General features: G+C 35.5%; 2 protein-coding genes across 3 annotated transcripts in view; both read right to left on the bottom strand.

Annotated features, from left to right (window-relative positions):
• Positions 1 to 132, bottom strand: part of SLC15A2 (solute carrier family 15 member 2) — a 35625-nt gene extending 35493 nt beyond the window's left edge. The window contains exon 1 of the mRNA XM_014829590.3: positions 66 to 132. The gene's annotated coding sequence lies outside the window, so the exon portion shown is untranslated. The remainder of the gene's footprint in view (positions 1 to 65) is intronic.
• Positions 133 to 9904: 9772 nt separating this feature from the next.
• The window catches only part of EAF2 (ELL associated factor 2), a 41935-nt gene continuing 31893 nt past the window's right edge, over positions 9905 to 19946 (bottom strand). Inside the window, exons 4-5 of one of the 2 annotated variants that reach the window (XM_044771505.2) lie at positions 18848 to 19108; positions 9905 to 10610 (exon numbers count right to left, since the gene is read on the bottom strand). In XM_044771505.2, coding sequence (XP_044627440.1) covers positions 10564 to 10610; positions 18848 to 19108 — 308 coding nt within the window. In that variant the 3' untranslated portion in view covers positions 9905 to 10563. The remainder of the gene's footprint in view (positions 10611 to 18847; positions 19109 to 19946) is intronic. The other variant, XM_014829529.3, reaches the window with a different exon arrangement.

Here is a 19946-nt window from a genome sequence, read left to right as displayed (position 1 = left end):
AGAAAGATTGGCCCTCAGCTAACATCCATGCCCATCTTCCTTTACGTTATACGTGGGACGCCTACCACAGCATGGCTTTTGCCAAGAGGTGCCATGTCCGCATCTGGAATCTGAACCGGCAAACCCTGGGCTGCCGGGAAGTGGAACTTGTGAACTTAACCACTGTGCCACCAGGCCAGCCCCTGGCTTGAAGATCTAATTGTCAGTGGCTACCCTTACTCTGGCCTCGTACCTGTAGGATAGCATTTGATCTGGCAGAGCAGATGGAATAGCAGCTGCATGCAATGCACCAGTTCATTTGTGCTCATAGGCACCCCAAATACTAAACTTTAGCATATTGGCATTGGTTCTCTGATACTCTTGTTTAGATGAAACTCTTCTTCTTTTTTTGTGTGTGAGGAAGATTGGCCCTATGCTAACATCTGTTGCCAATCCTCCTCTTTTCGCCTGAGGAAAGTTGTCACTGAGCTAACATCTGTGTCAATCTTCCTCTGGGATGACATACATACATACGTATATACATATGTGTATATATATATATATATAAATAAATTTCCAGAGCAATTCACACACACACATAAATTTACAGGCCTTTCCCTTGAAAATGCTTATTCAATAGATCTCAGTAGGGATCTAAGAACCTGTGTTTTTAACAAGCACTTGTGGTGGTTCTTATGACAGGGTTTGAAACTGGTTTGAAATCCCTCTCCTAGTCTAGTCTGAAGACTATTACGGAAGCTCTCAGAAGGGACAGAGCAAGGACAAGAACCCGGACTCCCAAGGCCTATTCTAGAACCCTTTCTATCACATAAAGATGCCTCTTATACTTTACCATTTTTGCTAAGTTGAAATCAGATAAAAAGATGAAAGGGAAAAGATGGAAGAGCAACTCCTAGATAGAAATGAGCACAAACTCTTCAGAGACAAAATAGATGATAAAAGTGGAAGAATCTAAAATATCAGTGTATGAGTAAAAAGTATTTGTGTCTTCAGTGATTATGACAGCAGAAATTGATATTTTACAGTCATATACAGAAAGGAGACTGAAGTTCTAAAATGATATATACAAATAGATAAAAAAATCAGAGAGAAGAGGTAAATATGAAATTAAAAGAGAACGTGTTTAGTAAGGTGTATAAACATAAAATCAGCATACAGAAATAAATTGTATTTAAATATCAGCAAAAACAAATAGAAAAGGGAATTTTAAAAATGATACCAACTATAATTGCATAAAAAATACCTAGGAATAAGTCTACTGAATGATGTTTAAGACCTCAACACTAAACACCATAAACGTTATTAAAAGAAATTAAAGAATATCTAAATAAATAGAGAGACATACCAAGATCATGATTTGGAAAGCTCATAAGGTAAAGGTGTCAATGTTCCCTAAATCAACCTGTGCTTCAAAACAAAATCCCAGCTGGTTTTGTCAGTGTAGAAAATGATAAGTTGATTTTTAAAATTCATATGGAAATGCCAAAAGCCAAGCATAACAAAGGCAGTCTTGAAGAACAACAGTGGAGAACTTGCACTACCCAATGTAAGACCTATTATAAAGCCATAAAAATTATAACAGAGTGGAATCAACCTAAAGACAGATAAGACAACCAATGGAACAGAACAGAGTACAGGAAAAGATCCACACACGCTGAGGCATCTTTTGTGACAAAGGTGACACTGCAGTGCAGTGGGGGAAATGACGGTATTTTCAATAAATAAACACCATCTGGATATCCATACGGAAAAAAATTTATTTTAGCCCTCTTCTTACACCACACATAAAATTCAAGTCTACATAGATTGCAGATGTGTTAAAGTTAAAAAAAATAAAGCTTTTAGAGGGAAACATAGAATATCTTTATGACTGTGGAGTAAGCCATAATTTCTAAAATGAGACATAAAATATGGTAACCATAAAAGAAAAACAATTGATATGTTGGACAATATTAAAATTAATAACTTTTGTTCACCAAAAGACACCATTAAGAATGAAAAGAGGGGCCGGCCTGGTGGTGCAGCGCGGTTAAGTTCCCACGTTCCACTTTGGTGGACCAGGGTTCGCTGGTTCGGATCCCGGGTGTGGACACGGCACTGCTTGTCAAGCCATGCTGTGGCAGGAGTCCCACATATAAAGTAGAGGAAGATGGGCACAATGTTAGCTCAGGGCCAGTCTTCCTAAGCAAAAAGAGGAGAATTGGTGGCAGATGTTAGCTCAGGGTTAATCTTCCAAAAAAAAAAAAGAATGAAAAAACTCACAGAGTGGGAGAAAATATTCATATTATAGCTATCTGTCAAAGGATTTGTGTATAGACTTTATCAATAACTCCAAAAATCAGTAACAAGAAGATGCATATTCAGGTTGTTTTGAGTCTTTTGCCGTTATAAATAATACTGCAATAATCATCTTGCATGTAAGTGACATGTATCTGTAGGATAAATTTCCAGAAGTGAGATTGTTGAGACAAAAGTATATGTATTTATAATTTGAGGAGCTGCTGTTCATTTCCTTTGCCCATTTTTCTGTTGAATTGTTTGTCACCTTCTCATAAGTTTGTAAGAGCTATTTATATATTATTGATATTAATGCTCTGCCATCCTCTATGTTGCAAATATTTTTTCTGTTGATTTTGTTTGTGGACTTTTAAAATTAAACTTAAAATGCACAATCTTAAAAACTCCATTTTTTTTACATATATGTAACTCACACAACCACCACCCAAATAAGATAAAAAGTATGTATACACGTTTCTGGCACCGCAGTGCTGGAAGTCCTTCAGAGAGTAATACTCACCGCTTCCCTTCTGCCTCCCAGTCAAACCCTCCTCCCCCAAGGTAGTCACTCTTCTACCTTCTGTCACCATAGCTTTGTTTTGCCTGTTTTGAATTTCACATAAATAGAATAAAACTATTTATATTCTGTGTTTGACTTCTGTTACTCAACACTACATCTGTGGGATTCATGTGTGTTATTGCCTGTAACAAGGTTTTTTTTCCCCCCTTTGTTTTGTAGGATTTACTATACAAATATGCCACAATCTGTTTCCTCATTCTTTTGTTGATGGACATTTGGGTTGTTTCCAATTTCAGGGTTAGCTATTGTCAACTTAGTTTAAGCTAGGAACTATGCTTCCCAGAATCACCTTCTCTGTATGGTTGTAGGCCAGAAAACCTTGAGAGAGATTTGGGAGGTCGAAGTGAAGCAGGAGGTATTACTCTGAGTGGTCAAAGACTGGACAGAGATCGTGGTCAAATGCCTTGAGCCAATGAGGCTTTCTCCTTTGCTGATGGGTCGGTATGTGTAGGGGAGTCCATTCAAACCTCAGGCTGTTTTCAAATCTTCCCAGATTTAATCTTTATCAGGCCTTTTTCAGTGTCCTGTGCAAATGCATGTGGCCTCAGGGTTGATGAAGAATGTGTTATGCTTGGGGCAACTCTGGTCTCAGCTGCACATGTACACAGCCTCAACCCAAAATAGCATTGCTCCAACTAGTATTGCACCTTCAGGCTAGAAACACTATATTCTTGGCCCTCCCCCATTGGCCAGTATTTTCCATTCTTTTTTTTAATTATTGCAGTAACATTGGTTTATAACATTATATAAGCTTCAGGTGTACATCATTATATTTTGATTTCTGTGTAGATTACATCATGTTCACCACCAAAGACTGATTACAATCCATCACCACACACATGTGCCTAAACACCCTTTTCGACCTCCTCCCTCCCCCATTCCCCTCTGTTAACCACCAATCCAATCTCTGTCTTTATGTCATTGTTGTTGCTTATATCTTCTACTTATTAGTGAGATCATACGGTATTTGACCTTCTCCCTCTGCCTTATTTCACTTAGCATAATGCCCTCAAGGTCCATCCATGTTGACACAAATGGCTGAATTTCATCGTTTCTTATGGCTGAGTCATATTCCATTGTGTATACATACCACATCTTCTTTATCCATTTGTCCATTGATGGGCACCTAGGTTATTTCCACATCTTGGCTATTGTGAGTAATGCTGCAATGAACATAGGGGTGCATATATCTTTATGCACTCGTGTTTTCATGTTCTTTGGATAAGTACCCAGCAGTGGAATAGCTGGATCATATGGTAGATCTATTCTTAACTTTGTGAGGAATCTCCATACTGTTTCCCACAGTGGCTGCACCAGTTTGCACTCCCACCAGCAGTGTATGGGGGTTCCCTTCTCTCCACATCCTTTCCAATGCTTCTTGTTTCCTGCCTTGTTAATTACAGCCATTCTGACCTGAGTGAGATGATATCTCATTGCAGTTTTGATTTGCATTTCCCTGATAGTTAATGATGCTGAGCATCTTTTCATATGCCTGTTGGCCATCTGTATATCTTCTCTGGAGAAATGTCTGTTCAGATCTTTTGCCCAGTTTTTAATTGGGTTGTTAGTTTTTTGGTTGTTGAGATGCATGAGTTCTTTATATATTTTGGATATTAACCCCTTATTAGATACATGGTTTGCAAATATCTTCTCCCAATTGTTATGTTGTCATTTCATTTTATTGATCGTTTCCTTTGCTGTGCAGAAGCTTTTTAGTTTGATGTAATTCCATTTGTTTATTTTTTCTATTGTTTCCCTTGCCTGGTCAGACATAGTACTTGAAAATATGCTGCTAAGACTGATGTTGAAGAGCGTACTGCCTATGTTTTCTTCTAGAAGTTTCATGGTTTCAGGTCTTCCATTCAAGTCTTTAATCCATTTTAAGTTAATTTTTGCATACAGTGTAAGATAATGGTCTACTTTCATTCTTTTGCATGTATGTGGCTGTCCAGTTTTCCCAACACCATTTATTGAAGAGACTTTCCTTTCTCCATTGTATGTTCTTGGCTCCCTTGTCGAAAATTAGTTGTCCATAGGTGTGTGGGTTTATTTCTGGGATCTTGATTCTGTTCCATTGATTTGTGTGTCTGTTTTTGTGCCAGTACATGCTATTTTGTTTACTATGGCTTGGTAGTATATTTTGAAATCAGGGAATGTGATATGTCCAGCTTTGTTCTTTTTTCTCAGGATTCCTTTGGCTATTCAGGGTCTTTTGTTGTTCCATATAAATTTTAGGATTGTTTGTTCTATTTCTGTGAAAAGTGTCATTGGAACTTTGATAGGGATTGCATTGAATCTGTAGATTGCTTTAGGAAGTATGGACTTTCGACTATGTTAATTCTTCCAGTCCATGGGTAAGGAATATCTTTCCATTCCTTTGTGTCTTCTATTTCTTTAAGTAATGTTTTAAAGTTCTCGGTGTATAGATCTCTCACTCTATGGTTAAGTTTTCTCCTAGGTATTTTATTCTTTTTGTTGCAATTGTAAATGGGATTGTATTCTTAATTTCTCTTTCTGCTACTTAGTTATTAGTGTATAGAAACAGAACTGATTTTTGTATGTTGATTTTGTATCTTGCAACTTTACCATATTCATTTATTATTTCTAAAAGTTTTTTTGGTGGATTCTTTAGGGTTTTCTGTGTATAAAATCATGTCATCTGCAAACAGTGATAGTTTCACTTTTTCCTTTCTAATTTGGATCCCTTTTGTTTCTTTTTCTTGCCTGATTGCTCTGGCTAGGACTTCCAATACTACATTAAATAAGAGTGGTGAAAGTGGGCATCCTTGCCTGGTTCCTGTTCTTAGAGGGATAGCTTTCAGTTTTTCTCCATTGAGAACGAAATTAGCTGTGGGTTTGTCACATATGGCTTTTATTATGTTGAAGTTCTTTCCTTCTATACCCATTTTATTTAGAGTTTTTATCATAAATGGATGCTGTATCTTGTCAAATGCTTTCTCTGCATCTATTGAGATGATCATGTGATTTTTAGTCTTCATTTTGTTAATGTGGTGTATCATGTTGATTGATCTGCTGATGTTGAACCATCACTGCATCCCTGGTATAAATCCCACTTGATCATGATGTATGATCTTTTTAATGCATGGTTGTATTCAATTTGCTAGCATTTTGTTGAGGATTTTTGCATTGATGTTCATCAGTGATATCGGCCTGTGGTTTTCTCTTTTTGTGTTGTCTTTGTCTGGTTTTAGTATCAGGGTAATGTTGGTTTCATAGAATGAGTTAGGAACTTTCCCTTCCTCTTCAATTTTTTGGAAGAGTTCGAGAAGGATAGGTATTATGTCCTCTTTGAATGTTTGGTAAAAGTCACCAGGGAAGCCCTCTGGTTCTGGACTTTTACTTTTTGGGAAATTTTTGATTACTATTTCGATCTCCTTACTGATGATTGCTCTATTCAAATTCTCTATTTCTTCTTAATTCAGTTTTGGAAGGTTGTATGATTCTAAGAATTTATCCATTTCTTCTAGGTTACCCAATTTGTTGGTGTATAGCTTTTCATAGTATTCTCTTATAATATTTGGATTTCTGAGGTGTCTGTTGTAATTTCTCTTCTTTCATTTCTGATTTTATTTGAGCCTTCTCTTTTTTTCTTGGTGAGTCTAACTAAAGGTTTCTCAATTTTGTTTATCTTTTCAAAGAACCGGGTCTTGGTTTTTTGATTCTTTTCCATTGTTTTTTAAGTCTCTATGTCATTTATTTCTTCTCTGATTTTTATCAGTTCTTCCCTTCTACTGAGTTTAGGCTTTGTTCTTTTTCTCATTCCTTTAGGTGCACTATTGATTGTTTGAGATTTTTCTTGTTTGTTGAGATAGGCCTGTATTGCTATAAACTTCCCTCTTAGAACCGCTTTTGCTGTATCCCATCAATTTTGGTATGTCCTATTTTCATTTTCATTTGTCTCTAGGTATTTTTTTATTTTTTCATTGACTCAATTGTTGTTCAGTAGCATTCTGTTTAATCTCACATCTTTGTGGCTTTTCTGATTTTCTTCCTGTAGTTGATTTCTAGTTTCATACTGTTGTGCTCAGAAAAGAAGCTTGGTATTATTTCAATCTTCCTAAATTTGTTGAGACTTGTTTTGTGGCCTAATATGTGATCAATCCTGGAGAATATTCCATGTGCATTTGAAAAGAATATGTACTCTGCAGTTTGGGGATGGAATGTTCTGTATATATCTACTAAGTCCATCTAGTCTAATGTGTCAGTTAAGACCAATGTTTCCTTATTCATTTTCTGTTTTGATGGTCTATCCACTAGTGTAGGTGGAGTCTTCAAGTCCCCTGCTATTATTGTGTTACTGTCTATTTCTCCTTCTATGTCTGTTAATAATTGCTTTATATGTTTAGGTGTTCCTGTGTTAGGTGCACATATATTTGCAAGTATTATATCCTCTTGTTGGATTGTTCCCTTTATCATTATGTAGTGCCCTTGTCTCTTGTTTGTTTTTGTTTTAAAGTCTATTTTGTCTGATATATAGGTACTGCTACCCAGCTTTCTTTTCATTGCTATTTGCATGGACTATCTTTTTCCATCCCTTCACTTTCAGTTTGTGAGTGTCTTTAGGTCTGAGGTGTGTGTCTTGTATGCAGCTTATATATGGGTCATGTTTTTTTAATCCAACCAGCCACCCTATGCCTTTTTATTGACCCATTTAGTCCATTGACATTTAAAGTAACTACTATAAGTGTGTACTTACTACCATTTTGTTACTTTTTTTCTGGGTGTTTCAGTAGTTCTTCTCTGTTCCTTTCTTCTCTTGCTCTCTTCCCTTGTGGTTTGATGTCTTTCTTTAGTATTATGTTTGGATTCCTTTCTCTTAATTTTTTGTGAATTTATTACAGGTTTCTGGTTTCCATTCTTGAGTTCTTAATTTTTATTATTAATAAATTGGAAATTACTAAAGTAATTATTATAAGAATGGTACATAAATAATTCCTGAATTCTGACATGTCTAAGAATGCCTTCTTACCAAATTATGGATGACATTTGATGAATATATAATTCATAGGTCACACTGATACTCACACCCTTATGCAGATGCAACTTTACTAACTTTAGAGTTTTAATGTAGTGTTATGGAATAGTTCAATGCCCACTAATTTTTGTTCCTTTGTAGCTAACTTACTTTTCCTAGTTTCATGCTTATACCATCATCAATTTCATCAAACCACTCAAGTCAAACTAAAAGGATATGTGCTTATGTTAACCAACCTTATTGTAGCAATCATTTTGTAATGTATACATGTATCAAATCATCATGTTATACATCTTAAACTTATACAATGTTATATGTCAATTATATCTCAATAAAGCTGAGAGAAAAAAAGATATGTGCTTAGAATCATGTCAGGATCATCATCAGATGGTTCTGGCAGAGAACCTCTTATCTGAGAACTTGTCTCATCCACAACTCCCTACATTTCAATGTCTGGAAATGCATCAAATAAGGAGATACAGGGATACAAGGGCTGGCCATGTGGCCAAGTGGTTAAGTTCACGCACCCAGCTTCAGCTGCCCAGGGTTTCGCCAGTTTGGATCCTGGGTGAGGACACGTCACTGCTCATCAAGCCATGCTGAGGTGGCATCCCACATAGTACAAGAAGAAGGATGTACAACTAGAATATACAACCATGTACTGGGGGGCTTCGGGGAGAAGAAGGTGAAGAAGAAAGGAGGAGGAGGGAGAGGAAGAGAGGGGAGGGGGAGGAGGAGGAAAAGACTGGCAACAGATGTCAGCTCAGGTGCCAATCTTTAAGGAAAAAAAAACAAAAAGAGATACAAGAAAGCACAGGAGATAGTATTTCATTCCTTTTTAAGGTACTTATATTTACCCTTAAGGGGTATAGAGAATGGTATACCAGGTATTCAATCCATAAAAAACATTAAAAAATCCATAAGAACATGTTTCATTTATGGGGGAAATAGGAAGAAGAGAAGGATGAACTGTTTAGATTGTAGGAGGTATGGTTTGTGAACATACTGGGTATGACATAGCCAGCATTATCAGCTCATATTACCATGTATTAATTTCTGGTAAGGTAAACACTAATAATAGAAATCTCAGCATAACAACTTTCAGTAAAAACATTATAATTTGTATTCCTACATTAAAACGATAAGCATGTATTACTAGCTACGTTCAATATTTGAGCTTGCTTTAGTTAAATAATAAACAACATAGTTGTGATACTCAGATAAACACTGATGAATAAAACAGAAATAAAGGTGAAGACAAAAATAGATTAGCTGAAGGTAGGCAAGAGAGAGAAAGGAGAAAGAAGAAAGTGGGAGAGACTAAAACCAAAATTTAGGGATTTTTTTGTTTAAACACCATAACTCCAGAAATTCCTATGGTAACAGGTGAAATTGAATAAAAAACTTTTTCATAATTCCCCAAACTTGGAAGGAATCAAGATTCTTTCAGCAGGTGGGTAGATGCACAAACTGTGGTACATCCAGACAACATAATATTATTTAGTGCTAAAAAGAAATGAGCTATCAAGCCACAAAAATGACAAGTGCATGAAGCAACATAAGTGCATATTACTAAGTGAAAGAAGCCAATCTGAAAAGACTGCATACTGTATGATTCCAACTATATGACAGGCTAGAAAAGGAAACACTAATGAGACAGTAAAAAGATCAGTGGTTGCCAGGGGTTGAGGGCGGCGGGGAATGAACAGGCAGAGCAGAGGATTTTTAGGGCAGTGAAACTATTCTGTACGATACTACAATGTGGATACATGTCATTATACATTTTGTCAAAACCCACGGAATGTACAAGACAAAGAGAGAATCCTAATGTAAACTATGGACTTTGGGTAATGACGTGTCCATGTAGGTTCACCAATTGTAAAAAATGCACCACTCTGGTGCAGGATGTTTATAGCGGGGGAGGTTGTGCACATGTGGGGACAAAGAGTGTGTGAGAATTCTCTGTACTTTCTGCTCAATTCTGCTGTGAACCTAAAACTGCTCCAAAAAATGAAGTTTACTAATTAAAAAAAATTTGCTACTGGTCAGTGGCTTTCGACTATAATCTAATATTTATTATTTTCCCCAAACTCAAAAATATTATACATGTAAATATTATTTATCCCCTTAACTGCTTATTTTTCTCTCAAAAGTGACATAAGAAAATAATAAAAAACATTGTAAGAGATAAGAGAACAGGTGTTTCATTAAAACAATTATTTAGTTTTGCCCTAAAGTATAGCTTAATTTTGTCAAGAATTTAAATATCTCAACCAAAATTTAAGGACTATTAGATAGAAAAGGCTCAGAGATTTAATTACAACCATGGACATTTATTATAAACCAACAGTGTTGACATTTCACAATTGGAGACATCAGGGTAGTACAGAACAGAGCACTGAACTTGAACCCTAGGACACCTGATCTACCACTTGTTGACTAACAGTACGTGGGCAAGTTACCTAACCTCTGAGTCTCTTTTCTTCTCTGTAAAACTTCAAAAAAGTCTTGTTAAAATTAAATGAAAAACACATGAAAATGCTGGTACTCACAGAAGATCAAAAATATAACAACTGAAAATTCTGAATCAAATTTAATTTCTTTTATCATCAAAAGTTAAGATACACTTTCCTCAGTCTTAGGAATATTTATTCTTAACATAAAATAATCACACGTCTTGTAAATTTTATATTTATAGTTGAATGTTTCTTCAGTCATCACTGTCACTTCCTGATTCGCTCAGCTGCAAATCATTTCCTAAAATAGAAAAATAGCAAAACTGTAGCAATTAAATATTTAATATTTTACTATTTAATAGATTTATTTTTGGATAACATAAATATTATGCAAAATATAACCCAAAAGTGATCCTTTTAGCCAGCATTTTGTCATTAATAATAAAATTGCTTATCCTCTAACTTAGTCACATCATTAGTAACTCATACAGTTAATACTGCCTGTAAAGAAAAAATAAACCACCAATCTTCAGCTTAGTTTTTGTATTACCCGGCATCCATTTTAGTCTTCTTTCACAGACCAACATCACCCCTCTTTTTACACCACTGATTTAATTACATCAGGAAATGAGAGAAAATGTGGTTTAGAAGATTAGACTATATCATTTTGAAGAGTGAAAAAAAATGTTATATAGTTTTTTTACTTAAAATTCAGTCAAAATCATTAAATAGTGTTGTTAAGAGTAACTCATCATTGATCACTTTTGTAATTCACCCATGTGCTTACAGTCATGGAACTTACATTCCAGTGGGGGAGAGAGACAATACACAAATATATAACATAATGCCAAGTAGGGATAAATACTATGAAAAAATGAAGATGAGTATGGGGAGAGTGGCGGGAGGTGCTATTTTAGGTAGGGCAGTTAGGAAGGCCTCCTTGAGGGGTGAAATTTGAATAGAGATCCAAATATAGAGAGAAAGTCATGAAAATATGAAGGGTAAGGGAAGTGTCCAGGCTCAGGGAACAGCAAATACAATTGCCCCAAGGCAGAAGCATGTTTGTTATGTTCTCTGACTGCAAGAAGACCACTGTGGCTGGATTGGAATGAATGAGGAATAGAATGGTAGGAAGTGAGGTCAGAAAGATATCCAGAAGATGATGGTTTCTAGGTCAAGGTAAAAACTTTGGATTTTGTTTGAAATATAATGGGAATTCATTGGAAAATTTTAAGCAAGCAAATGGCTTGAACACTATTGTATATCAGGGAATAGACTATAATGGTGTGAAAGAAACATGGAATCAGGGAGAGTTATGAGTCTATGTAGTTTCTCACATAAGAAATAATATTGGCTTTGACTCAGGTGGTTCAGGGAAAGGTGGTGCTAATTGGTCAGATTTATAATATACTTTTAAGATAGAGCTTACAGGATTATCAAAGCATTGGATTTAGGGCATGAGAGAAAGAGAAAAGTGAAGAATGACACCCAGGTCTCTGGTCCAAACAACTGGATAAATGGCGGTATCATGTACTGAGATGAGAAACACCTGAGGACTAAGATTGTGTGAGAAAAAATCACATGTTCAATTTTTGAATGGTATATTTGAGATACCTTGTAAATATTTAAGTATATATAGTATAGGCAACTGGATATACAAGTCTGGAGCTCACGGTAGAGACTGAAGCTGGAAATAAAGAATTGGGAGTCATGGATTATGCAGGTTTATTTGAAACTATGGGATAAAATCATTTGGGTAGTAAATTACAATGGTTAAATAATTCTTATATTTTTTAACTACTCCACAATCAACAAAAGACGGCATATTTTGAAGTTAATACCAATTTAAGAGGACTAGTTTGTAGGCCACATATAAGTTGTAAGATATCTCAGTCCATGAACTCCAGAACTGATTACATCATTTGATAAAGAAACACGCTAAAGTTTCTTTTGTGCATCTGGCTCCCATAACTATTTTATCATTTTCAAGCTTAAGTTTCCACTCGTTATACAACTATTGTATGGCATAAGAATGTTTAATTTGATATGATGCCTGTAATATGAGATTCTCAAGTGACACAACCCAAACGTTCTGAGTTCCACTTTCCTTAACAGACTTCATGCTATGGAGGTTATACGCACAGTATCACCATACTGTTAGTTGAAATGTTCAGTCAGTTTTGAAGATATGAGATATAAGATATGAATATGAGATGCTTAGTAAAGGAAATATGTTTTCAATCAAAATGGTAATTACGACGTGGAAAAAAGAGAGTTTACCCAAAGCAAATGCAGACATCTAAACCAATGGTTCTCAAGGAGAGTAATACTACCCCCAGGAGACGTTACAGACAATTACATGAGGGGTTGCTCGTCCCAGTGATTAGCAGATTGCTAGAGGCATAGTGGGAGGGGAATTTAGGAATGCTATATGTCTTGCAATTTAGGAATCAGTCATACACAATAAAGAACTCTTCTACATTCTGAAAAACTTTCCAAAGTTCTGTAGGATATTAATGTACTTGGAAGACCTGTTTATAATTTTAAGGTCAGAACCTAATTGCATTTTTATAAACTAAAAGTATTCTTTTGCAGAGATTTAAAATTCACTGAAATTTACAAGTATGCAACTATCGTGTAAACTGAAAGAAGACTCTACTTTGTTGTTTTCAGAACTTTACAAAGATTTTCTTTTTTTAATCATTTTGGAAACATTAGTAATATCAATGCTGCTCACTATTTGTGTCAGCAATACAGGACCTCAATACTTGTCTGTATATGCAATTCTACGAATATATATGTATACACTCTTCCAGTCCTTATTTCAACAAGTTAAATAAAAAGAAAAATTGTTGACATATGAGTTGAATGTTATCTTGCATTTCCTAATTCCAAATTTATTCATTAAAAGTAAGTGCCAACAGATGGCTACTTCATTATGTCTTCTGGTATAGCCATGTCTGAACACTTACAAAGTAAAATATATATTACTTTACTATAAATTATTTTTATTTTGTCTCAATATTACATTAATTATTTTCAAAGATGTATGTACCTAGGTGATATTAAGCTATAAAATTCATTTCAAAACAATAAAGGGGATTTAAAAATATCTGTTATAAAAGAGGGTATTGCTTCTGATAAGGTTGAGAAATAGGATAATTAGAGTAAGAGAGTTTATTTCCTCTTAGTAGGAAACTTCTAGTTTGGATAGAATATGTCAGGAAAAGAAATTCACTATTTTTCTTTAAACAAATTCTAAGTGGTTACTACTGGTATAACAAGATTACTACTGACTTTTGCATATAATTTTGCATCCACAATCTTTCCAAATTCTTTCATTCTTTCTTTCTATAGTTTGTTGACTCTCTTGGATTTTCTGTGTAGGCAATTACATTGTCTACAATTAAGGAGCATTTTATTTCTTGTTTCCAATTCTTCTATTTCATGTCTTTCACTTGTTTTATTGCATTTGCAAGAACCTTCAGTACAATGTTGAATAGAAATCATGATATTAGTCCTCCTTGTCTTCTTCCTGACTTTACTGGGAATGCTTCTAGAGTCTCTATTAGTACAATGTTGGCAGTAGTTTTGTTTTTTGTAATTAACTTTTATGAAGATAATGAAATCCCATTATATTCTTTTGGTAAAAGTTTTTAAATTAATAAATATTGAATTTTATCAAATTCAAATTTGTTGAAATGATCATATGGTTTTATTCCTATAATCTGTTAATGTATATATTGATATCATTTCAGATACTGAACATTGCTTATATTTCTGTGAAGACCCTTATTTAGTCATGATTTAGCTTGCTTGTTTAAGTATACTAGTTATTCAATTTGCTAATATCTTATTTAGTAATTTTGCATGCACGTTCTTAAGTGAAATTGGTCTATGACGCTTTTTGTCTTGTTCCTGTTCAGTTGTGATATTAAGATTATCCTAGAATTCTTAAAAAAAAATTGGGTTGCTTTCCCTACTTTTCTATTCTCTGAAACAGTTTGTAAAAGATAAGAATTACTTGTTTCTTGAGATTTGTTAAAATTCAGCCATAAAACTATCTTCAGTTTTTCAGCATCTTGAGGATATGGAGATAGGATGGAGGAATAAGAGACATTAATTCTTACTGGTTTCTTCAGGCTTTCCATTTCTCTTTCAGTCAGATTTGGTAAATTATACTTTTTCTAGAAAAACACCCATTTCTATGCCAAATTTACTGAAATAAAATTCTCATAATTTAAAACATAAAAGTATATATAGCTATAATTTTAAGCACTTTTTCATTCCTAATATTGCTTATTTGTGCTTTTTCATTTTTTCTTCATCAGCCCTTGTTTGAGGTCGGTCTGTTTTATTAGTTTTCAAGGAAATAACTTTCACTTTTGTTGATCTTCTAACGTTTCTTTGTTGTCTATTACATTAATTTAGATTCTAATCTATATTACTTTCTTTCTCTGCTTTAAGATGTTATTATTCTAGTTCTTCAAGGTGAACTTTCACTCATTTATTTTAAATGTTTTTTTAAAAAAGAACATTTTGAAGATATAAATTTCCCTATAAGTATCATGTTAGCTGTATCCCAAAAGTGCTGAGATATATTACTTTTGATATTGCTTAATTATGAATATTTTGTAATTTCATTGTAGTTTCTTTTTTTTTTAAGATTTTTAAAATTTTTTCCTTTTTCTCCCCAAAGCCCCCCGGTACATAGTTGTATATTCTTCGTTGTGGGTCCTTCTAGTTGTGGTATGTGGGACACTGCCTCAGCATGGTTTGATGAGCAGTGCCATGTCTGCGCCCAGGATTCGAACCAATGAAACACTGGGCCGCCTGCAGCGGAGCGCGCAAACTTAACCACTCGGCCACAGGGCCAGCCCCCATTGTAGTTTCTTTTTAACAGGTAAGTTATTAAGCATGTGCTTTGAAGTTTCTAGGTAGGTATTTTAAACTAATTTGTTATTTATTTATATTTTCATTGTATTATAGTCATAACATGATCAATAAAATATAACTTCTTTGGAAAACATTATTTCCTTTGTCCTAGCAGAAAGTAATTTCTCTAAGTGTTTTGTATATATCTTTAAAAAAAGCCCACTTCAGGGGCCGGCCCTGTGTCCAAGTGGTTAAGTTTGCGTGCTCCGCTTCAGCAGTCCAGGGTTTTGCCGGTTCAGGTCCTGGGTGTGGACATGGCATCGCTCATTAGCCCATGCTGAGGTGGTGTCCCACATGCCACAACTAGAAGGAATGACAACTAAAATATACAACTATGTACTGGGGGGATTTGGGGAGAAAAAGCAGGAAAAAAAAAAAGCCCACTTCACATTTTTGGATTGTAGGATTCTATGTATTTACTATTAGAACAAGCACGTTAATTATGTTTTCAAAGATTTTACACTCTTACTAAATTGTGTCTGATTGAATACAGATGCTTTAAATCTCCCATTATAACAGACTTGTCAATTTCTCCTATTTCTGTCAATTTTTGTTTTATATATACACACACATATATAACTACATATTTTAATACAAGCATACCTCGTTTTACTTGCACTTGGCTTTACTGAGCTTCACAATCATTGCATTTTTTACAAATTGAAGGTTTGTGGGAACCCTGCATGGAGCAAGTCTATTGGTGCATTTTTCCCACAGCATTTACTCATTTCATGGCTCTGGGTCACGTTTTGGTAATTCTCAATAGTTCAAACTTTTTCACTTTTACTATATTTGTTATGGTGGTCTATGATCAGTTATCTTTGATATTACTATTATAGTTGTTTTGGGGTGCCACGACCCATGCCACTGTAAGACGGTGCACTTAATTGATAAACATTGTGTGTGTTCTGACTGCTCCACTAAATGGCTATTCCCTGTCTCTCTCCCTCTCCTCGAGTCTCCCTATTCCCTGAGACACAACAATATTGCAAGTAGGCCAATTAATAACCCTACAATGGCCTCTAAGTGTTCAAGTGAAAAGAAGTGTTACACATCTCTCACTTTAAATCAAAAGCTAGAAATGATTAAGCTTAGTGAGGAAGGCATGTCAAAAGCCAAGATGAGCAGCAAGGCTAGGCCTCTTGTGCCAAACAGTTATCTAAGTTGCAAATGTAAAGGAAAAGTTCTTGAAAGAAATTAAAAGTGCTACTCCAGTGGGGGCTAGCCCAATGGTGCAGCGGTTAAGTTGGCACACTGTGCCTTGGTGGCCTGGGGTTCACTGGTTAAGATCCCACGTGCAGACCTACACACCACTTGTCAAGCCATACTGTGGCAGACGTCCCACATACACAGTAGAGGAAGATGTGCATGGATGTTAGCTCTGGGCCAGTCTTGATCAGTCAGCAGCAATCAACATGAAGGCAAGACCCTCCACCAGCAAAATGATTATGACTTACTGAAGGCTCTGATAATGGCTAGCATTTTTTAGCAATAAAGTATTTTTTGAGGAAGATTGGCCCTGAGCTAACATCTGTTGTCAATTTTCCTCTTTTTGCTTGAGGAAGATTTGCCTAACATTCATGCCAACCTTCCTCTTTTTTGTATGTGGGTCACCCCCACAGCATGGCCACTGGTGAGTGGTGTAGGTCCACTCCTGGGAATCAAATCTGGGCCTCTGAAGTGGAGTCCGCTGAAGTTAACCACTAGGGCATGGGGCTTGCCCCTAAAGTATTTTTTAATTAAGGTATGTACATTGTTTTTTTAGACATAATGCTATTTCACAGTTAACAGACTACAGCATAGTGTAAACATAACTTTTATATGCACTGGGAAACCAAAAAATTCACATGACTTGTTTTATTGATACTTGCTTTACTGCAGTGGTCTGCAACCAAATCTGAAATATCTCTGAGGTACGCTTGTATATATGTAGACACATTGTGAAGACATATTATGGGCATACAAATTCATAATTGTTTATCCTCCTGGTGAACTGAAACTTTTGTCACTATTTGGCCATTCAAGAAATCAGACGCTCCAATTTTACCTCTCAAGTTAGAAATAATAGCACTAAAGACACAAGTGATTGGAAGGTCAAAAGACCTTTCCTGGTCCCTAACTAACTACTGATAGTTTTCTAACTCCCTGCCACCCAGTCCTGGCTCCTTCTTTGTTTCGTTCTCTTATCAGGCTAGAACTAGTCAGTATTTCCTAGCTGCTTACTTTATCATTATTAATTAACACAGTGAGACTAGTTTTAAACATACAGAAAGTTCCATTCTCTCCCAGAGAGTATCAATCTGCATTCCTTCATGAAAAAGTATTTACTGAGCATCTACTATGTATCAGGTACTGTGCCAGGTGCTAGTATTCAATGATAAGTAAAAATAAACAAGATTGCTGTCCTCCTGGAGCTTGTATTTTAGAAGAAGAGAGAAAATCATACAAATAAATATAAATTTATAATTGTGACAACTGACATAAAGAAGATATTTTTCTGAAGGTCTATTAAAAAAAGGGAGCTGATCTTGTCAAGATGGTCAAGGAAGACTTCCTTAATATAGTAAACCTTGAACTGTAATCTAAAGGAGAAAAGGTTAACGACATGAAAAGAAGGAAGTGTTTATGGCTGAATGGACAGCATGCATAAGGGCTCTGAGGTAGGTGAAAGTATTTGAGTATAGTGGCAAAAAGAAGGCAAACGTTGCTAGAATAGAAACAGCAAGACCATAATGTTAAGGTGTTCTGTCTCTATCCTAAAAGAAATTATAAGCTATTGAAAAGTTTAAAGCAGGAGAGGTGACAAATTATATCTGAATTATGAAAAGATCAATATGGCTGCAATGTACATTATGGATAAAAAATGGGTTTGAGTAGATAAGGGGTGAACCAGTTAGGAAGCCATTGCATAGGTAGAGCAAGAAATAATGGTGAGTTTAACTAGAGTGATGGTAGTAAGGATGCAAAGAAGTAGATGAATTTGAGAAATATTAAGGAGGCTAAATAAACAGGACTTGGTGAAGGATTGACTATACTGTTAAGAGGGAGAGGAAGTCAATCCTTGAATACAATTAGGTTTCTTGTTTGCATAATTAGATGAATCTTGCCTTTTACTAAGAGGAAACAAGGTCAGCCAAAGATTATAAATTGGTTTTGGACAAAGTAAATTTGAAATATCTTTGACTAAGAGATGATGTTGGACTTATGTATCTAGAGGTCAGAGGTCTGAGATGCAAAGTTACAAGTTATCTATACATAACTATATTGATTGAAACAGAAATATGGAGGAGATTATCTAGGATAAGAGTACGGAATAAAAAGTAAAAAGGACCTAGGATAAAAGCCTTGCGGAACTTCAGCTCTAATGACTGGGTAGAAGATTATAAACTAGGAAAGGAGAGAGAAAAGTATCTGGAAAGATAAGAGAAAAACCAATTAGGCATTATGTCATGGAGTCAAAAGAAAATAAATAATTCAATAAGGCAATGGTTAAAAGCAACAAATGAATAAAATAGGAGTCTTTATCCAAATTTTAGATCATAATCAGTATGGCTCCACTGTGAATTCTTACTTTTCCAACTACTTATGCTTATGTATACTTACTTAGAGTATTCATCATAAGGCCACTGTTGTCATGGTATCTATTATGACCGGCATCTATATCAGGAATCCTGCTCTGTGGCATGGCAGACATGGTGGAATGTCCTGAGACATAATTCCCTGGATCAGAAGGAGAAGATCTGCACTCTTCATCTTCTGAGTCACTGGAACTATTCTCACTGCTTGAAGATGATGAACTTTTGGAATCCGATGAACTATCACAACTACTCATCTGGTCCATTAGACTAGCTTCTGCCTTCAGTTCTGAAAATAAAACAGAAGTTAATAGATAGGTAGAATAAATACTATTAAATATAAATATTAAATAAAATAAAATTTGAATGTATTAGTTTCTAAGAAATTGTTGATAAGGAATAAATAAGACTAAACACACATTTACAGCACTTCAACCATTTTATTTAAAAAGCTCCTCTACTAGTACAAAATGAAAAGTAACATGCCTCTTCCTACCTCCTCCTCAAATTCCTTTAATCCTACTCCTCAGGAATAATCACTGCTAACACTTTCTTGTGACCATATATGATTTTAAATTCCGCTTGGAAACTGGAATTTTAGATTTAACACCAAATTCATCTATTGTTAGAGCTTGAGTACACTCGTTGTTACCATCCAACCAAGAGTTAAAAAAAAAAAAAGCAATTTTTCCAGCAAAAACTGTACCCTTAGACCCAAACTTTTCCTTTCTGGCTCTTGTCTGATAGCACCTCTTCCTCTCTGTTCCATTTCTGGACAACATACACACACAGTCCAAGGACATCCTCCACCCAAAATAAAAAGCTCCTCTGCTATCAATCCAAACCACACTTCAATGCTGGGATTATGAAAATTAAGACATAGGTAATGTCTAAATCTAAACACTGCATTTATTTATACCACTATACTTAAATATACAAGTAATTTGGGGGCCGGCCCCATGGCCGAGTGGTTAAGTTTGTGTGCTCCGCTTCGGTGGCCCAGGGTTTCACAGGTTGGGATCCTGGGCGTGGACATGGCACCGCTCATCAGGCCATGCTGAGGTGGCATCCCACATAGCACAGCCAGAGGCACAACTCACAACTAGAATATATGGCTATGTACTGGG

This window comes from Equus asinus, chromosome 5 (genome assembly GCF_041296235.1).
Source record: "Equus asinus isolate D_3611 breed Donkey chromosome 5, EquAss-T2T_v2, whole genome shotgun sequence".
Lineage (NCBI taxonomy): Eukaryota > Metazoa > Chordata > Mammalia > Perissodactyla > Equidae > Equus > Equus asinus.
The sequence above is the reverse complement of the archived record's forward strand: the minus strand, read 5'-3'. Positions and strand labels throughout refer to the sequence as shown.